This window comes from Physella acuta, unplaced genomic scaffold (assembly GCF_028476545.2).
Source record: "Physella acuta isolate Inbredline_101_S28 unplaced genomic scaffold, ASM2847654v3 ptg000235l, whole genome shotgun sequence".
NCBI lineage: Eukaryota > Metazoa > Mollusca > Gastropoda > Physidae > Physella > Physella acuta.
Genome location: NW_026731754.1, coordinates 348,804 through 374,261, shown reverse-complemented (window position 1 = coordinate 374,261; position 25,458 = coordinate 348,804). Strand labels below are relative to the sequence as shown.

General features: G+C 33.9%; 2 protein-coding genes across 3 annotated transcripts in view; one reads left to right on the top strand and one right to left on the bottom strand.

The window, feature by feature from the left end:
• The window catches only part of LOC131938139 (uncharacterized), a 312,258-nt gene that overhangs the window by 274,695 nt on the left and 12,105 nt on the right, over positions 1 to 25,458 (bottom strand). The gene's annotated exons all lie outside the window — the stretch shown is intronic.
• Positions 9,010 to 16,707, top strand: LOC131938146 (uncharacterized). The gene is made up of 5 exons (XM_059296063.1): positions 9,010 to 9,062; positions 14,348 to 14,457; positions 14,606 to 14,797; positions 15,222 to 15,278; positions 15,428 to 16,707. The coding sequence occupies exons 3-5, from the start codon at positions 14,755 to 14,757 to the stop codon at positions 15,997 to 15,999; spliced, it is 672 nt and encodes a 223-aa protein (XP_059152046.1). The 5' UTR covers positions 9,010 to 9,062; positions 14,348 to 14,457; positions 14,606 to 14,754; the 3' UTR covers positions 16,000 to 16,707.

The following is a 25,458-nucleotide window of genomic DNA, read 5'->3' as shown; positions in this document are numbered from 1 at the left end:
GTCACCGCAAGGTGGTTGAGGGGGGGGGGGGGGAGATAAAGTGACGTCATCAGCTATCTCAAATAGCAGTTGACGTATGCTATAGGCCTTCACAATGACCTCTCAACGTTGTCTAAGAATCTAGATAAAAACCTAGATCTCTAGATCTTATTTATACAATATAATATATCTAATCTAGATCTAGAGATCTAGGCCTAGCTAGGGTTAAATCTGAGAATTCTAGATCTAGATATCTAGGTCTAGATCTAGAGATTCATAACTCATAAAGTTCAATATTACTTACATTTTAAAATTAGATCTAGAATCTAGATCTAAGATTTTTTAGATCTAGACTAGACAGATTCTACTCTAGATAGGCCTATAGATCTAGATTTTAGTCTAGATTTTAGATCTAGAAGAATCTGGATAGTCTAGAATTAGATCTAGAATAATCTAGATCTAGATCAAGTCTAGATCTAGATTAATCTAGATTCTAGATCTAGATCTCGATTCTAGATCTAGAATACTAGAAATCTAGATCTAGATCTAAAGAGTCTAGATAGAAGAATCTAGAAATTCTAGATCTAGATGATCGACTAAACTAAAATCCTCTAAAATCTAGAAATCTAGAGATCTAGAACTAGAATCTAGATATCTAGATCTAGATCCTAGGTGTTACTAGACATAGCTGACCAACAAGATCTAGATCTAGATCTAGAGAATCTAGATCTAGATCTACTCTAGAAATCTAGATTTAGAAATTTAGATTAAGGTTAGTAGATTCCTAATCGTTTTACATTTTAGATCTAGATTCTATTTAATTAATTAATTAACAGGTTTCATGCTAGGCCTACGTACTCCAAGTACCAGTTTGCTAATGCAACGAAGCAAAATGATCGTCTGCAGCATAGGCCCTAACTAGTTTTGCTTTTAAAAGTATCGATATCATCATTTAACATTTAGTATGCCACTTAGGCCTTGAAAGTTAGTAGAAATAAGGCGGGTGTGGGGAAATTGCGAGACGCGAAAAGCGAAATGGCGAGACGGGAAAATGCGAGAAGGTAATGCGAGACATACCTGCGGAATTAAGGGTAAATAGCGAGACACTTTTTGCGAAAAAAGTTTTTTCCTTTTTTTTTCATCTTTATTTATTTCAATTATTTTAAAAATATTTTTAAAATAAACAAGCATTTAGCCATACCCTTTAACACGAGTGTTGTATGTTGTTATTTTTTATCTAGATACTAAGAAGATAGACGCTATATCTAGACCTATCTATTTAAAAATCCTAACATCGTTGCTGTGCTATTGTCATCGCCCGCTCTTGTTAGCGAGAGGAAAATCCCGTCTCAGTCGGCATTAATTTAAAAATCTAGCCCGTTCATGTTTATACAAACGTGAGCTGTGTCATTGTGAATTGGTATAATCTTGTCAGCAGGAGAGATATTTTGCAACATCTATTTATGGAATTTTGTACTTGCAAAAAGTGTAAAAGTATAAACAATTCTAAAAAGTGCAATTTATTTTTTTATTAAGTAATTTTAATTACAAACAAAATTTACAAACAAAATCTTCTGAAACAGTCCTCAAACACACCTCGTGACACCATCTTTCACACATAGTACACCCAACCCAGTTCATTAGACCTCCATTTATACATTTTTCTTTTGCTACTTCTTCCAATCCACATTCATAACATTTCACATTCTCATCACAGTTGACCTCCTCGTTCATCCCACAAACAACACTGGCACCCATGTTCTCATCATCATCATCCGCACGCTCAACATCTGTTTTCCGTTTTTTATAATTTGTATTTTTTCTCATTTCTGTAATTTTGGCAAAGTCTTGCTTATTGTTGTCACCAGCAGTTCAGTTTTTTTAAAACATTGATATTTTCCCAAAATCTTGTCTAACTTCGGTCAAAATAGAGTATTTTAATCAATTCCTATTACAATGTATTAAAACAGTTTTCTATAAAGCGAAAAAACGTCTAAAATTCTTTTTCTAACATTGCTTTTTTATAGTGTGACTTCACATCTACCCCCCCCCCCCTCCTCCCCCTCATCACACATCGTCATAAAATTACAGACCCCCACCCCCCTACGAGTGTGACGTCATTTATGGAAGACCCCAAATAACACCACCACCAAAACCAAAAAAATCAGATAAGTTAAACTTGGTTTTAAAAACATTTGAAGTTGGCCCATAGCTTACGATATAGCACGAGCAACTGATAATATCGGTGACGTCACTTTATTTTGTTGTATCCAAATGATGTAGGCATGTCCTTGTGCTTAGATTTATATGGCAAATAAAAGTTAGAAAAAAAATCGTAGGCGGCGGCTATAATACAAAATTTCTATGCAACAATAGAAAATATGTTTGCGGCGGCAGCGGATCCGGTCACGGCGATCTTCAAAGACGGTAAATCAGGCGGCCTCGGCGTTCCACACAACACAAAAGACAGAAGTTGATCTATCGTCGGCGGTATTTCCATCGGTTTCGAACAAGGTGGTATTCTAAGTCGACACAAAAGATGGGGGGAGTTGACAAATTATCAGTATGTCTAGCGACGGAAAAATCGGAAGTTTTAACAATGTAAACGAAACGTCTTTGAAGTCTGGACCAAATACCACTGAAAATCGGGTGCGGTAAATTTTTCGCAGAAATCTTCGCATTTCAACACCACCCAGCGTAAGTATCGGCTTGTGGTAAAATGCGAGACAAAAAAGTCACGTGACCGACCGTTTTCGCGCCCTTCTCGCATTTTCCCGCCTCGCCATTTCGCTTTTCGCGTCTCGCAATTTCCCCACACCCAAATAAGGCAATATAGTTCAATATACAATACATTATTATTTCTTTAACAAGTTATTAATCTTAAAGTTAAAACCAGCATATTAAAAAAAATCATCTTTCATTTAAATTTCAACCTATTGTAGAGTCATAATATGCATCTTGATATAAGTAAAATGATTAATTATTTTGAATATGGATATGGTCCACATTTGCATACATAAATACTTTATCTAAATAGTCATCCCTCCCCCTAAGCACGATACCGTCCCCTTTAGCGAAATATAATTTAGGGGCCTATATAGAAAACATACTTTTACCAGTGGCCAGTAGATAATACAGATTATAGGTAGACCCTACGTCTATATTATAGACCCGTTTCTTACTTTGGCCGCTAAGGGGCGTCCATAAATGACGTCACACTTGTAGGGGTTAGAGGGGGGGGGGGGGGTTCAGATGGTGTGACGTCACACTTTTGCATTATAAAAAAGCAATGTTAGAAAACGAGTTTTAGCCGTTATTTGGCGTTTTACAAGACGGTTTACATAAATTGTAATAGGAATTGATCAAAATACTCTATGTTGACATAGTTCTGACAAGATTGGTGGGGGTTATAGACTGAGGTGTGGCGTCCTTTAAGGGGAGGGGGTTGGCTTTTTGTGACGATGTGTGACGGAGGGGAGGGGGGATGTAAAAATCGTCAAAAAGACGTGACGTCATTTTTGGATGATCCCCTAAACCTCAATCATGGAAATGATGTTTCAGCTGTTTAAAAAGTCCAATACGGAAACTTAGGAAAAGAAACATTTTATTGATCAAGAGCATTGGAATCAAACATTGTTATGAAAAAGAAGGGGCTTTGTTTTATCTAATGTCTATGTTTATACCTGTTTAAAATAACACAGACTACCAATACCTGTTGGAAAAATTAAAACCAAATTATATATTGTTTCAATCAACACAATACCATATGTGTTTGTTTGTGTGTATGTGTGTGTGAAAGATTTGACGACCCCACACTTTAGGCGATCCTGGCTAAGCCACTGATCAATAGAATCAATGAGTTTATGTAGGGGTCACTCGTTGCATATCAGTAGGCAACATTAAGACACAATTAATCAGTAATTATATATATATATATATATATATATATATATATATATATATATATATATATATATATAAGTAGGTAGTATGAATGGGGAAGGGGAGAGGAGTGCTGAATAGAAACTTGATATCGATATTACTTTTAAAATACAGGTTGTTTGTTTTTTGGGTCACCCGATTTTGAGCCATTTCTTATGAAGGGAAAAATAAAATCTGTAATTTTATATAGATGTATGCAGACATAAAAATGTTTCATTTAATAAGCCCTTTTTATATTAAAGTAAAAAATCAAATCAACTAGGTAGAGAAATAGAAAGCACATACCTTCAGCAACAGTTCGTATAGGGCTATATTGAAATGGAATGGCGATTCCTCAGAAAGTGTTATTTTTAGTACAACGTCAAGTCCGGGAATATGAGGTTTTCCCGATTTTATTTTATTTTTGACATTTCCGTTTATATGGCACTTCATTAACATACGTACAAAATGCGAAACAATAAAACTAAAATCAGTTATGTAAAATAAATAAACAGTTTTAAAATATTATTAAACATTATTTTATGTTGTATTTTAAAACTCCATTCTTTTTTTTTTTTAATATAACATATAACAATCACTGTTTTGAAAACAATATCGAGTTTTTTTAACGAAACAAAAACTTTAATATTGTGTATTGTCAATAAACTCGTTAATTAGCTTTTACAGATTCATTTATTGATTACCAATATCCACCTATACATCTCTTTATATATATATATATATATATATATATATATATATATATATATATATATATATATATATATATATATATATATATATAAATATATATATATATATATATTTCTGTTTCTGACACAGGGTTGCTCCGGTCGTCGTTTGGCAGTTCTTCAATAAATGTTTGCTTTGTTCACATACCCAGTGTTTTAATTTCAATGTCTTTAAATTTTATACTGGCCAGAATATGTGTGTAATTTTGTTTTGGGTGGTCAGACACGTAGCGGGCAGCTTGAGCATGGTTTCTGTCTCTTGCAGCACGACTGGATGCTCTGGCCTGTCGGTGACCACCAAGCATAGAGCTGAACTGTTTATTCTAGTTGTCTCTGTACATGATAACGTGTGGTTTTTCCTTTACTATTTGCATTTGTTTGTGAATTTCAGTAGCATATTGCTTGTCATATTGATGATGTTGTTTTGTGTCTCTGGTGTATTAAGAGAGGTTTGCAAAATGCTGGCCATTCTGCTGAAATCTTTTGATTAACACTGGCCATGTGTCAATCACATTCTATTTAGGAATGTACTCAAACTGGAAAACATGTCAAATCACTTATGTCCAGTTCGTGTGTTAGCTGATGACATGTGTTGTTTTTCCCTTGATTCTCATCGGCAGGTTTAAAAATAACTTTGAAATTTGTGGTTTTACGAGGGTAGAGCGGTGATGTTGGAAACACGGTTTTTAACAGCTGTTAGTTTTATGTTAAAGCAGCCGTTTACGCGCAATAACAGTTAGCACATATTAAAACAACTTTTTATCGATCACTTCATTCATTGTTAAGGCACAATTTCAACGAAATAGCAGCGACGATTGATGTCGTTATGTAGCTACGTAAACACAGCATCACCACTTCTTTTGTTGCATTCTTTGTGCTTATACCGTAATGTTTTAACCCAATCAAAAAACTGAATCTTGAAAACTAATTATTTCATTGCAGCCGATATATAAAAATACTGTAATGGTTTAAAATGATTAATGCCCAGATTTAAAAAAAAACACTTTTATTGCAGCGTTTGTGCTAATTCCGTTAAATTATACAGGATCCTGATTCTTGAAATAAAATCATCCCTTAATTCGAACCTTGTGCATTTAAAACAAAATTATTTACAAAACTACAGAATTAGAAGAAAAATGCTACATAACATTATAATATAAAAACTCTAGATTTTAATTAGACAAACACAAGCTTATAGCTCTCTTTTCATTGTGTTAAAACATTTTTAAAGATTTAAGAAAATAAGTGAGATATCGAAAAACGTATAAAAATTTTAAAGATACATATATTTTATGCAATTCCAAAACATTCCACGTTTCTACAAGTATATATTTATTTTTATTCTGTCTCTCACTTCTTCATTAACCTAAAACGCTATTAGGTAGATACAAGTTTATCTAAATTGTGTTTGTATACTGTTTACCTAATAATATGTATTTTAGTTTTTTTTCGACTTGAATTTTCAAGTCTCTAGATAATTTATATGTTTGAATTGCTTCACAAATTAAATAAATAAAGTATGCACTAATTGTACTGTAAATGTTTGAAGAAATATATAGTTTGCTATAATAAATTACAGGTAATAAAAAAAATTCTAAAATAATTTAGAAGTTTTATTTTTTAAATATAATAAACAAGGTAAAAATAAATATTAAACTTTACAGTGCTATTTTTTTCTGATTAACATAACAATATAGGAAAATGTTTTCAATTTAAAACTTTGATACTAAAATGCTGTTAACATGGATTAACTCCACACAAGTTTAGAACAAGTACATTCGCACGACAATAAAAAATTTGCGTGTGATGGTGTGAAATATTCTTGCTGAAGTGTATAGTAGGCCTAGTAGCAAAAAATATTATCTCGAGATTTAACGCGAGCTCTATGTCGGAGATTGTCGTACAGTAAGGACACGATGGGAAACTAAATTCTATAACTAAACCGAATCAGTAGCGTCAATCGGTACCCCGACAGTTGTATGACCTGAAGCGTACAGGCTTCCCTATCAGTACTAAGGTGTATACATTAGTATTATAGAGCGCCCTATATTATTTAGACTACACCAACCACAGGACGGACCCGGCGCCCTTGCGGTAGTGTAACCGATGGCGTCTGAGAGCGCCCGGCTACGACCCTAATACCCGGTCGGACGTCGAGATGATATTACATTCGTGCCTTTGAGATGATCTACCTCATTATTACATCTGGGTCATCGAGATGATCTACCTCATTATTACATCTGGGTCGTCGAGATATTATATCTCACTATTACACTCGTGTTTTCTGGGTCGTCGAGATGATCTACCTCACTAAAACGTTAAGATGTGGCTCTCTCAACCCTCAACTGGGATCTAAGACATATAGCGCCTGGTTTGTTTACATTTAACCAACTCAGTTCTAACCCACCGGGCACATGAGGCTTGTAATCTGGGGACGGCCACCTATCTAAGAAAGAAAATTCCTAAATAAAACAGAGATGGGGCCCATCTAATTACCAAATTAGGATTCCTTTAGGCTACTCTTGCGACACTTCTGTTTCCAAGCTATAGTAATGTCCTGTTTTGTTTTGGGTGCTTGGATTTTCATTGAGCAATAATCCAACGATCTAGTAGATTATGTTCAGGTTTATTTCATTATGTATATATATATATATATATATATATATATATATATATATATATATATATATATATATATATATATATAAAAAATTCTATTCTATGTTCTACACCAACGAAAATCTTTTAATTACAATTTTCTATGTAGCAAAAGTTTTTGTTCACTTTATGTAATTCAGTTTCTACACGTATAATTTGGCACGTGTACTGTATCTTACTTCTTTATTAAGTTTCACGCAAGATAAATACAGCTTTATCTAAATTGTTGTATGATGTTAACCTAATGATATTTTTTTATATTGTATTCTTTTTTTTAACAGACTTCTTTAATAAATAGTTTAAGAAATGATCTCATAAGGAATAGGTGTCGAGAATTCAGGCTTGACTATACTATATTCTCAAGATTCCTGCACTATGTGATGTAAAATGCAAAAAAGGGTAATGATTATTGATACATTGGGTAAGGGGTGCGCTGTCTGAGATTTTGAATAATAAACTACCCGATCACTAAGACAGAGGCCAGAAAAACTTACCTATGACACGGCAACTTTTGAAAACTTCTCTTGTTAAGTTCATGAACCAAACAACAATTACAATGCAAAATAGCTTAACTTTAACACTTTAGAGGTGATTTTTTAATAGTAATTTTGAATAGCGTTTTAAATAGGCGGATAATTTGTTTTAGAATAAGCAAATTACTTCTTTCTAACCTTTTAGGGCAGCATATTTTGTTTTTTTAATACTTTTAGTGTCGAATTTTGGTCAATAGAAAGACAAGTAGAGATTGTATAACGGGATGATTAGCTAAGGATTTTATGTGAATTAAACTGCTTTTACGCAAAGTCTTTAAAACTTAATTGCTTTGGAACATTTTAAATCTAATGATTAGTTTCAAACAAGTCGTCTGAAAAGTTTTACTTGTTCATTAAATCAAACATGCACAGAAAATATTTGCCATAATACTATGGACCAAGTTTTTGTTAACTATTGTTTTGCTATGTGTAGCTGTTATTGTAGCTAACCGTAATAGATGAGGCGTCCAGATGGTCACTTTTTTTTCAGATACAGTTAAGTCACGCCAATTTTAGAATATACTAGTTACTTACGTCTAACATTTTTCCGATTGAAATAATATGAGTCGATCATATACATTTTATATTGACTAAGTAAAAAAAAATGAACGCACATCATGAAACTTCGACCTATCTGCACACACGGAATTCAACATTGATACATTTTTTAAAAACTTTTTAAATCGGCATAAAAAACAGCAGATTTAATATTTTGCTTCATAACAATGAGTCAAAATACGGGACGAAAGAAAATGTTATTGAAACTGAATATATATTAAAATAAAGTTTATATTCAGCACCCCCCCCCCCTCACCACACACTCTAAACGTTTTTCTGTTTGCCTTCCCATCCTCTCTGTGAATCCCTCCCTCACCCCCCCCCCCCCTAGTTAAACGCTAACAGTATAGGCTTGTCAATCGGGAAAACATCTTATTACAGGACTCTTACTTGTTCTAAAAATATCACATGTGTTTATGTTTCTCCCTATACACATACATTTTCACACTGACGAACAAAAATGAATACGCAAAGAAAAAAATAAAGACATTGGAACTTATCGGGAACAGGTAATATAAGAAGTTATTTATCATACGATTTAGACATAATATATAAGTTCGGGAAAACCACAGATTAACAAACTTTCGTGATACTAATAATAGCACTCTGTGAACGATCGCCATTTTGAATCAACATAGGCCTAAAGGAACTTTTGCTGGCTGTATGTAATTATTATATCTCTTTCTAGTTATATTAATTTAATAAGTTTTATTTTTAAAAAATTAGTTCTTAACTTCAAAATAATTAGGCCACATTGAATAAGATAAACTGAAATATGCTTCGATTTATTCTTATTAAGTTATATCAAACACAAATTATCAATCTAACATCCATATATTGGCATATATCGTACGTAATTAACATATTAACATATTAACATATAGTCTTAATGTTTAGCTAGCAGTTGCCTGTAGTCAGCTAAACTGTGTGAAAAATGTAACTACTTGTTTATAAATGTTTTTTTTTTTTTTTTTTTTTTTTGCGGAAAGAAGTGTAGTTTCAAGGGGGGATTTAAAGTGTGTGTGGTTATTAAAGTAGATAAGGACGTCCTAACGCCAGTTTATTAAAGAAGGTTTTTTTTTAACTACTAGAAACAATAACATCAATATGTATATATATATATATATACATATGTATATATATATATATATATATATATATATATATATATATATATATATATATATATATATATATATACATATGTATCAGTAAATTATAGTAAAGATGAAGGCCTATATATTATTCGTATGTAGATGATTAAATAACGTAACATAATTAAGGACATTTGAGTAACTTATACACATCGTATTGACCTCCCCCCCCCCCCCCCCCAACCACGTTTCGTTAAACGGGAACAGTGTAGGCTTGTTATACAATATGGGGGAGCTGGGATTAAGGGACTTGTTTTAGAGTGAAATTCTGTATAACTTTACAAAAAGTTGTCAAAGGTCAGTGCTACTATAGATATGTTGCTACCAAATTGTATTACTTTATTTGATGAAGCCGTGGATCTGCTTTTATAAAAACATTTTGTAACTCAGTTTTGTTCATGGTTTGCCATTAACTGAACTGAACCTTTTTGATAATTTCAATACGGCTATGTTATGTAAATTTTTTTTTTTTTTGGGAGGAGTCGAGCTTAATGTCAAGCATTGCCAAGGGAAAGAGGCAGGGTGTGTGTTGTTGGTGTGGAGAAGATGTGGAGAAGATGTGGTGTTGTGACGTTTTGAAATATGAAAGATAATATGTCAGGTGGCATGGTTAAAAACGAAGAAATGCAAATAGATTTTATTGGCCAAGTGGGGTTTTATAATCGATCTGAAGTAAAATATTATTAAATAATTTATGCATTATTTAAAACACCCATGGTTTTTGTTTCTCCATAGACACAATAGTTTTCAAATTAACGGAAATAATCAAATTGAATTTACCAAGAAAAAATTAATAAGGTCTACATATGAAACGTTTTCGAACACATTAAAATATAATCACTTATTAATTATGTCGTAATATTGCTAAGGCAGAGGCGTAGCGACCCCTCCCGGCGCCCGGGGACAAACTTTCGATTTGCACCCCCTCTCAAACTTTTCATTTGCACCCCCCCTCAAACTTTCGATTTCCACCCCCCTTGAACTTTTCATTTGCACCCCCCCCCTCAAACTTTCGATTTGCACCCCCCCCCCCTCGAACTTTTCATTTGCACCCCCCCCCCTCAAACTTTCAATTTGGCGCCCCCTTAAGGTAGGCGCCCGGGGACATATGTCCCCCCCGCCCCCCCCCCCCTCGCTACGCCTCTGTGCTAAGGTCACAGAAACAAGTGAACTATACTTCACTTGCCCCATAGACCGTCAGGTTTGAAAGGGAAAGCTTTTTAATGTTGCCAACCGATTTGCAATTACAACGAGTGACCTCCTACATAAAATGATGGTTCTGTTGATCAGTTTTGCTGCAGGATGTAAAAAATAATTAGGTAGAAAGTCACAGAAAATGGGACTATTTAGATCTAGTATTTATGTATGCCAATGTGGACCATATCCATATTCAAAATAATTAAACGTTCTACTATTACCGAAATACACATTATAGCTCTACAAAATGTTGAAATTTAAAAGAAAGATGCTGTGTTTTAAATATGCAGAATTTTAAGCGTTTTTTTTTAATTAATCGCCGTAAAATAGCCTTATTTCTGTAACTTAAGGCCTAAATGGCATGTTAACTGATAAATTATGGTTTCGATACTTCAAAAGTTAAACCAGTTTTACAGCAGACGATCATTTCGTGTCATTTCATTAGCAGACCGGTAGGCCTACTTGGCGTAGGACGTACCAGTAATATATTAGTTAATTACCTAGATGGTTAGATGTAAAATGTAAATCGATTAAGAATCTACCTTGTAACTACATTTCTAGGTTCTAGTTATATAGATCTAGACCTTGTTGGTCAGCTGTTTAGTAGTGTGTAGATGGCTGTAGGGCCTACTAAACCGCCGTTAAGGAGATTATACTTAACACATAGATTCTAGATCTAGATATCTAATCTAGATCTAGATTCTAGATCTATTTCATACTGACTTGGTAATCTATATCTTACTCAATAGATCTAATCTAGATCTAGATTAAGATTCTAGCCTAAACTTTATTCTAGACCCAGACCTAGATCTCGATCTACTAAAAATCTAGATCTAGATCTAGATCTAGATCTAACTACTTTAACTAGACTAGATCTAGATCCTACTAAGTTAGTAGATCTAGACTCTCTAGTAAGATTTAGATTACCAAGTTAGTATGAAGTATATGTTGAGTATAGTCTCAGTGTAGATCTAGTTTAGATACTATTTAGAAAATAGTATAGATAGGCCTAATATTATTATCTAAATCTAGATCTAAATTTTGATAATTATTAATAGTTAATAGCGAGTCTAGTTCTAGTAATTTAGTTGACTGAGTATTTTACCTTAAAGTTAAGTATTTTACTAGATCTAGATCTAGATTTTATGTGAATAGGATTACAATACCTGCAATACCCTATAAATTATGAATAGCCTCAGTATAAATACACATCTTTCAACTTACTAATGCGTATTATGTCTTTAGGTCTAGATGTCTAAGACTATATGTTTTGTGTTATGGGTATAGGGCTAGGCTATAAATAAATCAGAATGTAAGTCCACTAGTACTAAGTAGGAAAATATAACAATCGTAACTCATATCTTATTTTTCCAATACCCTGCATGTTACGCTTAGTGAGAGGGTTTCACTTGATTCGATTCCATACCACTACATTACGTTACACTATCATGTAGAGGGGTTGTATCCACAGACAGGCTTCATGCACTTGCTCACCGAGACAATACAAGTGACGACCAATCAATGAGATGAACGCAGATTTCGTGTTCTTAGATTTATTATCATACTTGACTCACGTACATCTTTTCGTCACGACTATCAAGAGAAAACTGCCTCACACACACTTCCCAGCAACCAGTCTCTACACAAAATTGTCACTGTCGCACTATACACGTCATCATTCCATACGTTCAACATACCTTTCGCACCAATATTCAATCGCACCGATCTACACTCAGAACATGCATCATAACACTGCACCTATTTTGCATTCTTAATTTAGACACACACTCAAAATACTTTATATGCTGGTGAATTTTGTTGTTACAGTTTCTTGGCTTGTTTTTCTATCTAATATGATATTTCTATTCCTAAGAAAAGCATGAGACATAAAAGAGTGCTCTAAATAATAAACCATAGTAACATTTGAAAGTTCTTTAATACAATAAATTGTAAATATAGATCTACAAGATACATTTAAACAAAAGCCCTACAATTGTTTAAGTACCTTTAAAACTAAATTGCTATATGATGATTTTGTCAATCAGTAGGGCTACTTTTGAAAAAGAATAGACATATAGACTATACTAGGCATACTGCCTAGCTTCGCTTAGGTTTTCAAAAAAGTTGAGAAATTGAATGATTAATTAATAGTTGATTGGCTGTTATGTTAATGCTTAGGGCCTAAATTTATACAGTGGGGTACTATATTGTACCCATAAATTGATGGAATATTCGCAAACTTATTACTCGCAAGGTTATTAGAACTGAAAGGGCTCTCATAAAAATTATCAATCAAATATTATATTAACTTACTTTTGCAATTATTTTTACAATTTCAATACAATATAAAACTTAATTTATAACAAAATATCCATTTAAAACAATGCTATACTTTATGATTTTTGTTTTTTTTCTTAAAAAGAGTATACAAAATATTAAAAAATTGTTACATTAAAAAGTTACCTCCCCTGCTCTTAGACCAAATGACAAAATCTAGTATAATGAGAATTTCACTCGCAGTCATTTTTAGCCCTCGAAGAGGGCCTTGATGCTAAACAACAGTTTTTCCATACGGCCCATTCATCTATAGAGGTGTATGCAAAAAATTAGCCAGATCTACTGAGTTTAAGTACCCTAAAATCCGCGTTGAAATGACCCTCTGTTTTTCCCATAAAATACAAAGATTATATAGGGAAATACAACTGGTCAGTTTTGACCCCTTTACGAAGTTTTCCCAGATATGCCGAGTTTTTTGTGACACTCTAAGGCGTTCACCTACCACCTCACAAAATATCAAGGGGGGTCGTCGGAGGAAATTTTTTTTCGTAATAGAGCTCATATAAAGAGAATTTCACTCGCGGTCACTTTTTAGCCCTCGTCGAGGGTTTTGAGTGAGACCGACAGGTCTGCCCTAAGGTCAAGCCATTTACCTATAAACATGCCAAAAATTAGCCAGATGTAAAGAGGGTAAGTGCCCTAAAATCCGTTTTGAAATGACCCTCTGTTTTTCCCATAAAATACAAAGATTATATAGGGAAATACGACTGGTCAGTTTTGACCCATTTCCCGATTTTTCCCGGACATCGCGAGTTTTTTGTGACACCCCAAGGCGTTCTCCTACCACCTCACAAAATATCAAGGGGGGTCGTCGGAGGAAATTTTTTTTCGTAATATAGCCCATATAAGGCGCCGGTCAGTCGAGGTCAGTTTTGACCCCCTCTCCGTAGACTTTTCGGCAAACCGTCACCCGCCCTCGTGTTATATTGCCCGAAGGCACCATCGTGCCAAATTTGACCACTTTGCTTTATATATATAGATTTTGATGTATGCATGTCACTGTCAGCATACTCACTTCTTTTGCCCTGTCTATTTACAATTGTCTACTATATATTATCAACTATGAAATTGAAACACTAGAATTAGGATTTAGGCTGCTTCATTATAATTTACTGCAGTTATGTAAGTCACATAGATATGCAGTTGTGATACTATAATAATTAGTCTCCTTATTTCACCCAGTTGAAGTATTATTTTGGTGCTTTACCTTTTTTTGTGAATTATTTACATAGCATTATTCTTAACTGTTAAATTTCAGATCATCCAGTTTTGGCAGCTGTTTGTGTTCATTAAAATGGTTTTCCCTCCTGATGAGAGGTTTTATATTCAAGTGAAATTATAGCCATACCAAGCTGACATGCTTGCACAGTAAGTATTTTAAATTGAATTTAGTTCTTAAAATATTGGTTATTACTTGTTAGTTTGTTTTTTAAAATGTATGTAGTTTTCTATATCTCATATTTTTTGTTTCTTGAAATAAAACAGTTACATTTTACACTCCTGTGTATGATTTCAGATCTCAAAGATCAGTTGTGACAGCTGTGTGTATTTGTACTGTAAACATCTTTTCAAACAGAAAACTGTGTAGGCCTACATTTTTGGTAAATCTTACAAACCAATGGCAGGCTTTTAATAGAACACTTTAAATATCTACAGACACTTGCCATGGAAAATTCCAACAAAAAGGCAAAAACCTCTACATTTACAGGTAATGAACAACTTTATTATACAAAAATTAAGTATCTGCTCAGTAATTTAAGGGAGAATTAATAAATCTTCTATAAAAGTGTGCTAATCTAGCAATACAATTATGTTATGTTATAGTTTTATGTCAACAGGTAGAGGTATCCTTTAATGTTAGATTATCAGAAAAAAGTATAATGATTTTTGTTCATTTTAATGGGTTTGTGTTATTATATCTTTCTGTAAGTAAGGAAAACTGACATACTAATAGTTTTGAAATTAGATGTAGTGCATGTAAATCTGTGCTAGCATGAACGTAATATATTTGTATTAAAATAATATGTGACGTTTATAGTATAGAAGTATTTATCTGTTTTAAACCTTTTAGAAGAATATGTTTCCCTTGTTTTGTAAGAAAACCACATATAGATTCTTAATTTCTTTTTAAGATTTAGCATGCTGTGAAAACCCCAACAAAGTCAGACACAGTTATGTGTTTTGTCCAGGTAAGAAACAATAAACATAAGCTAAATCTAATATACATAATTATACATTTGTGCTAGTTTAACAAAAGCATAGCTAATTAATTAAATTTAAAGAATTGTATATCATTTTTAAAGCTATTTTAGTCAATTTAAATAATTTGTTCCTGTAGGAAATCATGAAGCTGAGATGTGCTATGGAGGAGAAGCTGATCTACACAAACATGTTACTGGCTGTAAGAAGAATCCAGGTCACAAAGGTTTTATACCTTTAAAAGATTTCAACACAAATTGTCTCCCCTCACGTTACCATGACGACGACCTCATGTCTGAGACAGTCAAAGCTTTGGCAGCCCTAACTGTCCAGGTAAAGACTAAATTCACCAGTCTAGAGAGACCAGAGTTTTACCCAGGCACTCAAGTTCCTTATCCATGTTATAATGACAGAGGAAGTCACATGATGAGGTTAGGGACAGGGAGGGTGTGTGATGTGATCAAGTACACACAGTGGGACGGAGCTTGTCGTTGTGCCAAGTGTCAAGTCTCTGCCACACCCAGCAAAATGTGGGGGGAGGTTCATATGGTGACAGCCACACACGTCGTGTTTGATGCCAGTGAGGCGAGACAGACCAGGTGTGTTTTAGGTTTTGATGACAATAAAAGTCCAGGGGTCAGTCTTGATGGCTGGGAGTTGTGGGGTGGGGCAAACATTGAGGGAGACTGGTGTGAGTTATGTGACATGTGACTTAAAGTTGATTGAAGAACTGGACAAGATGTGTTGGCGATTTGATGATCTATGTAGGGAAGTAGAGGACAAATACAGGAGATTTGTTGATGTGGACAAGTTGACCGTTATAGTGTCACATCCTCATGGCTGTCCTAAACAGATCTCTGTAGGACAATGGACACACAAACATGAGAGGGTTGATGATGTTGATGTTATCCCCTGGACCAGGTACTGGTACACAACATGTACATGTCCAGGCTCCAGTGGAGCGCCTGTCTACAGGCCGGGATCTCAAGGGTGGTCGTATGGCCATCGCCACAGTGGATCAAACTCTAAAGGAAATTATAGTGGGGAGGATTGGTAAGGATGTAACTTTTAGTTCTTTCCCCTTGTCTACACAATGTAAACAAACATAATGGCGGAACCTTTCCCGTCATTAAACAGATTGTGTTAAGACATACATGTCCTACCAACATTTTATTACGTTTAGATGATTAAAACAAATGTTTTGATTAATTTAATCCATTGAACCAAATTAATTCACATGTACTTTGATGGATTTTAGAGGTTTTTTTTGTTTCATAAGTTTTAAATAATTTGCTTATACTTTTTGTCGGCAAATTGTTGTCATGTAGATTCTACCTAGATCTATAAGCTGGATAATACCTGTAAATGAAATGTAACCTACCTATCAAATGTCATATTTATACTGTTTGTTTTTGTATACAAAATGTTTACACTAACCGACATTAAATGGTAAAAGAAACTGTTTTTCTTCTGTTGTTATTTTAATCGTTGTTGTCTTTTGATGTTTAAGTTGTTGTTAAACAGCGCATTTTGTGATGCCGATGTTTGCGCCAGGTTGTCATGGATTGTAAACTTTACAACAAAGTCCATTTGTTTATGTCTAATGCACCTGTAAGGCTAATTTAAATGAGATAGTTAGAAACAAAAATGGAATTCTAATCATTTTAAAATATTTCTACACGTCACATGCTGTAGTTATATATTTCGAAGCTTCTAGATCTGCTCCAATAGAAAATTAAAAAAAAAATAGTTTGATGCTGTCATTGACTGATATTTGTGTAAACATTGTTGTCATTATATCTACACTGAGACTATACTCAACACATACTTCATACTGACTTGGTAATCTAAATCTTACTAGAGAGTCTAGAGGTTTTCAAACAGACTGAAGTCTTTACACACAAGACATGTTGTTATGATTTGTTTTAATTGGAAAAAAAGGTATTTTTTTTCAAAACCCGATCAGGCCAGAAATGAGTATCCTATTTTCTTTATATATATATATATATATATATATATATATATATATATATATATATATATATATATATATATATATATATATATATATATATGGTTCCATGACAAATGATCTCAGGACAAATGATCTCAGACAAAATATCTCAGACAAAATATCTCACGGACAAATGATCTCAGGACAAATGATCTCAGGACAAATGATCTCAAGGACAAATGATCTCACGGACAAAAGATACCAGGACAAAATATATCAGGACAAATGATATCATGGACAAATGATCTCAGACAAAATATCTCAGACAAAATATCTCACAGCGAAATTTTAATAGTATTTACGATGATTTTAGTTGAACCTTTTTATTGACCGTTAATATGATTTTGTTTACTTTGTTTACGTATAATAATTGTGAATAAAATGAATTAGTGAAACCTAACAAACCACAAAAGGTGTATTGAGCAATTGTAGTAGCATTTGATTTGAAAAAGTAAAAATTAAAACAAACTTACTGTTTTATCCTGAAAGGTTTAATAAATAATAATGTATAAAACAAAGAAACGGCAGTTACACAACATTAAGGTTCATAACACGCGAAATATCTTTCAAAATGTGAATGGGTCTGAAGGTTCGTAACGTTAAACTATTGTTTTTATTGCATCATCAGCACAAACATAACGTTTAAGTTTCTTTGCTGGCAGGTACATTAATATGATCACACCTCTCCAATACTATGTGATCATCTATTGTGTGAGCTCTTGCTCGACATGTCCTAATTTCACATTTCCAAATCTCTTTGCCTGCTTATGGCAAACATAAATTCAGCAGAAACTAATGTCCTAAAACCTTTCTGCGAGGTAACGAAAGAGACCATAGCAAAGCAATCACCATTAATACTGATTTGTTTGATGCACACTACGACATACTTAGCTCCGCGATGACCGCTGTCGTTTAAATAAGCATTGGTCACCTGATCACTAAGGTGTGACCGACGCATAACAATACACTTTAGATACAAGTCGTATTGTCCATGGAGGGCGGATGTCTTTCCCTTAAGGTATGTCTCTGCTATCAAAGCGGGCGGCCACCTTAATACGAAGGTGTGTCTTTATTGTTATTTCATTCCCTTTGATCTAGTTTCGTCCACCTGACGTTGTAGGATTGTCTCACGTTTGTCAAGCACACCTACGCTATCTTTCGAAATTATTTCTTTAATCTTGGAATACTATATTACTAATACTAACCTTAAAATCTTTAGTGCAATATGACACATTTATACGGCAAACATTGCTTACAATTATTATATAGGCCTAGGCATATAAACAATATTAAACATAGTAAACAAAACCATAAGACAGTCAACAACAAAAAATCAGATCAATTAAAATCACCCAATACACTATTAAAATTTAGGTGTGAGATATTTTGTCTGAGATATTTTGTCTGAGATCAATTGTCCGTGGTATCATTTGTCTTGATATATTTTGTCCTGGTATCTTTTGTCCGTGAGATCATTTGTCCTTGAGATCATTTGTCCTGAGATCATTTGTCTTGAGATCATTTGTCCTTGAGATATTTTGTCTGAGATATTTTGTCTGAGATCATTTGTCCTGAGATCATTTGTCCTGTCACCATATATATATATATATATATAAAGGGGTGGCCCTTTTCTTTTAGTTCTGCCACTGTGTAGTGACCTTTTCTTTTCTTCTAAAAATAAGTGGGATAGAAGTTGTATTCTACAAAGTAAAATTTTTTATCAAACCCCAAATAAAGGTATGCACGTACACATTGTGAATGGGAAGAGATTCATTGATACGCTTGACCAATCATACTATAGTACAGTAATTAAAAATAATTCACGATAGGTTGCAACTAACCACTTGTGCTAGACAGCCATCTTGTTTCTAGATAAATGAAATCATCGCCTGTCTTCGTTTGTTTACTTATTTGCATATTCTCTTCTATTTGTTGTTTTAAAGTTATACAACAACATTAAGTTTAATAATTGAACTTTGCCTAGAAATGTACTGTTGATTATCACTAGAACAATATTAAACACTGTTTCGTACGCTTTATACTAAGCTGAAACAATGTGTCATGGACATGTCTGTCAGTTTGAAGAATGTACTGCCCATCCCCTTTACCCCTTCATTCCCTTCTCGCCATTCAAGCAACGGCTGGTTTATAATCTTGTTACGGTATGTTGTGATAGGCTTGAACGCGTTCATCAGGCTTTACACCGAACTGTATACGACACGATTGTAGGAAAAAAATTCACAGGAAAAAAAACACAGGAAAAACAACACAGAAAAAAGTCACAGGAAAAAAAGTCACAGGAAAAAAAGTCACAGGAAAAAAAGTCACAAATATATATTTGCATGATATTTGTTACTACTTTTATGTATTAAATATTTAGATAGTGCAAATTAACTTAGGATTAATTAAATGTGATGTAATGAGTCTAGGCTGTATACGCAAAGGAATTTTTATAATTCATCTAAAATTATTTATTATAAAGTATGTAGATTGTAATTATTTTAAACTTAAGATTAGTAGCATTTAATAGAATGCTCCAAAGTCCATGTTTTTCATCGTGTTTTTTTAAAATACCAATATTAAATTACAGTGAAATGGTAAGTTTATCTGACTTGCTGCCCTCAAATCACGGCAACAATAGTTATGATTAGTTCAACCACCTTTACTGCCCACATTTATCACGCTCATTACATAACAAAACTTAGGATCAAAACAGAAAGCCGACAAGGTTCAAAGGCTGTCGATGACGCATAACGTCAACAACACAAAATATGTTCGGACAATGCCTACTGAGGAGAGGCCGACCAAAGAATAGCCTACGGCAAAATGTGCATAAATTTCTTTTATAATTAACTTTTCTTCCGCGTATTTAACTATATACATAACAAATGTTGAGATTGTTGTGTTAATTATCTTAGAGTATTTTAACTTACAATTGTTATAAATCATAATGCTTTTAACGTCTATAAATAATTTATGCTATCAAAAAATACAACCCACAACAATAAATATACACAATTTTACAATTTTTAACAAATTAATAAAAATATTTCTTAAACGATTTTAGTGACTTTTTTTCTGTGACTTTATTTCTGTGACTTTTTTTTCGATAAAATTTTTCCACTGTGACTTTTTTCCTGTGACTTTTTTCCTAGCAAAAACTGTGACTTTTTTTCTGTGTTTTTTTTCCTGTGACTTTTTTTCCGTTCACGTACGACACATGTGTTAATGTGTATGCCCATCTCTCCGTATAGGGTGTGGTAGCAACGAACGTAAATACTTGATAGGATAGCTGAGAAGCATTCACTTAGGCCCTGTGCTGGACCCTATCTACACAGATGTGTTATTCGCGGTTGAATGAACATTGGTAATCTATGTGTTATGGACCGCTCTCCGACAGCCGCGGAGGGAGCGGACACCCCAGGTTCGTTTGGTATGGTACCGATAGAAGTCACTCTAATGGAATCCCAACAACTTGCCGTGAGCTCGTTAAAGCTGTCTAGGGGTAAACACGACAAATCGAAGAGACTCAACACGACTTAAACTATCAATACCTTTTTAATAAATGTACAAGATTATGACACTAGGTAAGTTCAAAATGTACAGACTCTAAGAGTACAATAAATAAACTCAAAAACTCCAACTTACAGTTTGAGAAAATCACAATATAACAAAGCTGTGGCTCAGTATATTATACACCAATAAAGATCAATACTTCACACAACTGAATAGCATCATAATTACCACATAAAACAAAGAAGAGACTTATTGCCTCTACAACAATAGAAATCCAAATAAAGGTCAAACTATCACCGAAGTAATCAAAAAGGTGCAATAATACACCAGAACAAAATATTAGAAATACTACAACTTGCCACCCAATACCTTATACAAAAGGTGTTAATCATGTCACAAAATAACAATACTGAAAAAGTGGCACACATAACCACCGGCACAACTCTCCTGGTCCAAAGGTCAATCTGGCTGCCTTTAGACATGAAAAAACCCGAGATTAAATACAACTCAGATTAAGGGGAAATAACTCAAAAGTCTTACGACTATTGGTTGAGGATCTGTCAAGGATCCTCACGGTCGCAAGACCATTGGTTGAGGTTCTGCCAGGGATTAAAAATACAATCACCTGATGTGACAGAGTTCAGTTGACCGATTCGTACCAGTGAACTGACAATTCTCCCAAGGACAAATACATAACTCAGGAGATTCAATATAAATAAAGCAAAAAGACCTAAGTAGGTCACATATGGCTCATCAGTTCTTCACGCACTATCCAGCGGTGGGGTGGGTTGGAGGGGCGTGTCTAGTCTCAAGCGTTAAACCCAGTGTTGTGTAGTAGGCTATTATCATAAGGCAATAAACTTGTGTAAGCTACCATTTAAGTAGAGAAAGACATTGTTTTGAAGTGAGAAGACCGGCTAACAAACAAAACTTGATCTGGTTGGATGATAGCTGTTCTGAGAATACAGCTCGATTGATAGGATGTGTAATACTTAATAGTCATAAAATCATTACCTGTTGTAAACATATTTCCTGCTTACATAGAAAAATCTGTCTAAAACTTACATCATAAATCGAAGCGCATTTTATTAGACAAATGGTTCTTCTACATATAACAAGACGTTTTTTTCTGTTTTCTATTAGAGAAAACGCACAGTGCCTTTTCCCGTTCTTCTTTTTACGTTTTCTCAACTTAGCATTTTTACTCAAAATTCAACATTCAAATCGCTAAGGCTTTGGAACCCTTTGTCATACAAGACTAAAACATTCCACGTGCATTCAGCATTATACCATCTACAAAATTTCGTTTGTACATTAAGTTTACTACAATACTTTAGGAAATATTGATATTTATGTAACACCACCCCCTAATTTTTGCACATAAATCTACGTAAAAATTTGTATTAAAAATTGAGTACGAGCTATCGCAATGAGTAAACGTAGAATGTTTAGTTTGGTTTGAGAAAATTAAATCTTTCATCCGCTTTTAAAAATCTCTTTTGGGAACAAAGTTATAGCGCTTTAAAAAGGTGTTAGTTTTCACAACTTTTCGCGGTTTCCATGGCAACCAGTTCTGCTATTGACGGCTATATATCATTTTTGTCTAAAGTTTAACAACTATAAACATATGAACTTATTAAACACCCAGAAATGTATTAAATAAAAAAAACTCTATCCGTGGTGCCTATCCTTAAAAAAATATAATTAAAAATAAAATTAAAAATTAACAAACAAATTAATTAAAAATTGAACTAATTAAAAATAAAATTAAAAAATAAAACTTTATAAATAAAAATTAAAAACAAAATAAATTAAAAAATCAAACTAATTAAAAATTAAACTATTTAAAAACTCATTAAAAACAAAATAAAAAACTCATTAAAAACAAACTAATTAAAATGAAACAAATAAACAAATTACGTAACTAGGTCACCGGTGGTGATTACGTAACTAGGTCACCTGTGGTAATTACGTCACAAGGTCATCCCCCTCGCCTGACCTACTTACCTACTGACTACTCCCCCTCACCCACCTGCTCACCCACCTCACCCACCTGCTCACCCACCTCACCCACCTGCTCACCCACCTCACCCAGGTGGGTGAGTATTTTACTATATCTCATTGTCCCTCCGGCTCCTCCGCCTCACCCATCTCACCCAGGTTGGTGAGTATTTTACAATTTGTCATTGTCCCGCCGGGTCTCTCCGCCTCACTCAGATGGGGGGAGTATATATCCTTTGCTCCGCCTCCGCCTCCGTATCCTGCTCCTGCTCACCCATAATAATCAAAAGGGACCTAATATACTACTAACGGGTCGTAAGGTCATGAGTTTGTACATTTTTAATTGCTTTGTCTTTCTAACTAAACATGACGGTCCATAGGACAAATGAAGTAGATTTAACCTGTTTTCGTGACCTTGTTTTATAAAGAGATAGTGTGGTCAGTACTATGCCCAGGCGCCTTTACTTTCTCTCTCAAGATGTGGATTTGAACTAGAGACTTTCGGGATGGCATTCGTGTTTACTAGCCCCTGACTATTGTGTTTCAAGAAGCGAAAGTTTATTTTTGGAAATTTCTGCATGGCGTTTGTCCAGCGATTGGGTTGTCTATTATTTTGTGCTTGCTGTTGCTGATTTTCCCACATACTTTTATGTAATCCAAAAGTTTTTTCTAAAAAAGATGTGGCTGTTTCGGTAAACTTATTTACGTTTTCTTCATCTTTTAACAAAGATGTTTGAGATAAGTTCATCAATAAGGTTAAAACTGTAAAAGCATCCTTACATTTTGAATCAAACACGTCTTGATACTCCGTTGTCTCAAGTTGCTTAACGATCATCTCTGACCGCTGTAGCAGATTTTCACAACACTGTTCATAACTATAAAATCCTTTTGATCTAGTTCGTTTTGCATTTTCATAAAATAACTCCCACTGTTTTTTAACTTTACTTTCGTCTTGAGTTCTATTATTAAAAATCACAAACCGGTTATCAACTTCTTGAAACAGAGCTTGAATATCTCCCCTTTGTTCTCTACACCAGGCAATAAAGTTGGTATGGATGTCATCATCTTCATGATCTAAATAAGTTATCACCATATGTGAAAACAATAATACCATAATTTCTGACAGAGTCCTCGCTTAACAAATATTTAATTAAAGATATCGCGTCTTTATCTTGTTTGGTAAAACGAACTCCATATTTTTAGCACAATCAGCAGAGCTGTAAAACCGTGGGGACAACAATGACAAGCATCAAGGAAAGGATCGATTTTACAGACTTAAAAATAGTTGTCGTCGATACTAAAGCCATCGCACACAGTGATGACCGAGTCTGTATTATCTGAATTATACTGGCCTGTTATCATAGCCATTCCGGAATCTTTAGATGAAAGGTTCTTCAGAGCAAACCATACGAGCTATTGAGTCTCGCAAGAAACTTTTTCCATTTCCTGACCTCCCAACAAGAAATAACACATGATCAGCAGCTACCTGATTACCTTCAGCATTAGACGCTAGATTTTTCTTTAACGCTTGGGTTGTTTCATTACCTGACGCATTATCCAGTGCCTGTAGTGTTTCATTACCTGACGCACTGATGACATGATTGATTTCTGAATTTTGATATTGTTAGAATTCGTTTAGTGCTGCAAACATACCAAGACAGTTTATGTGTTAAATTTAACAAGTCAGTCGATTTTTTCTTGTTAAAAAGTGACTAATGTTGATTCTTAAATTATACAAGATATGTATACATGTGTGCCATAATTTTTAAACTGCTGCCTGATTAAGTATTTAAGATTAACCATATTTCATTACCATTATCTTTTATTTATTTAACTAATTACTTTACACCAAGTTTACATTCACCGTAAATAGAAATTTCACTTTAATTAAATATTAGTTGTTAACTTTTCGGACTTGGCGGTTCACAGGCAGATGAAATAGAGTTCACCAGATTTTGTGACCTCGTCATTTTAAGGGATAATGTTATTAGTGCTGTCTGAGTGAAAATAACATTGTTACATACTATAAATTTCAGAAAGTGGGTTCTATTTTTCAACAGTAAGACAACAACTCCCAGCGTTTCGTATAGCTATATATAAATCTATATAGGCTACTAATATAGGTGTACTTCTCCCCCATATAGGCTGCCCTATACCCCATGTAAGCATTATGTGTGACTGCGTTCATGTGGACAGTGCATGTTTTAATCTTTATGGTTGAACAACAAGTAACCTTTTTACATTCCTGAAATAAAACATGCATCAAATTTCCTAAACTTAAGTTAATTCCCTATTTTCTTACCTGCGCTATACGGCAACCAACAAGTTTCCGTTCTCTGTGTATTTGTATTTTGTTCTTTTGTAGAGTTTGCACATACAAGCTTTCCGTACACATCCAAATAAGTTCATTCTGCAACATTTGGTTTTGATCTCACTGATTGAAATCAAGACTAATCTACAAGTTCGAACATACAATTAGAATTCTACTTATTGCATGACATTTTTTCATAACGGCTTTATTTGCTGTTTTAATAATAGAACATGTTAATTACCTTTTTCTTACAACCGTTTTCTCCAATATTCGTCTTTTTTTTTTAATTGGTATGCGATCTCTGTTCAGTGCAATACATTTATTGCTG

What these genes read in the sequence shown, in the direction of transcription:
- LOC131938146 (XM_059296063.1), top strand. Translation starts at nt 14,755, where the DNA reads ATGGAAAATTCCAACAAAAAGGCAAAAACCTCTACATTTACAG. An exon ending in AAAAACCTCTACATTTACAG is followed by an intron (nt 14,798 to 15,221) that starts GTAATGAACAAC and finishes TTTCTTTTTAAG; the next exon opens with ATTTAGCATGCTGTGAAAAC. An exon ending in CAGTTATGTGTTTTGTCCAG is followed by an intron (nt 15,279 to 15,427) that starts GTAAGAAACAAT and finishes TTGTTCCTGTAG; the next exon opens with GAAATCATGAAGCTGAGATG.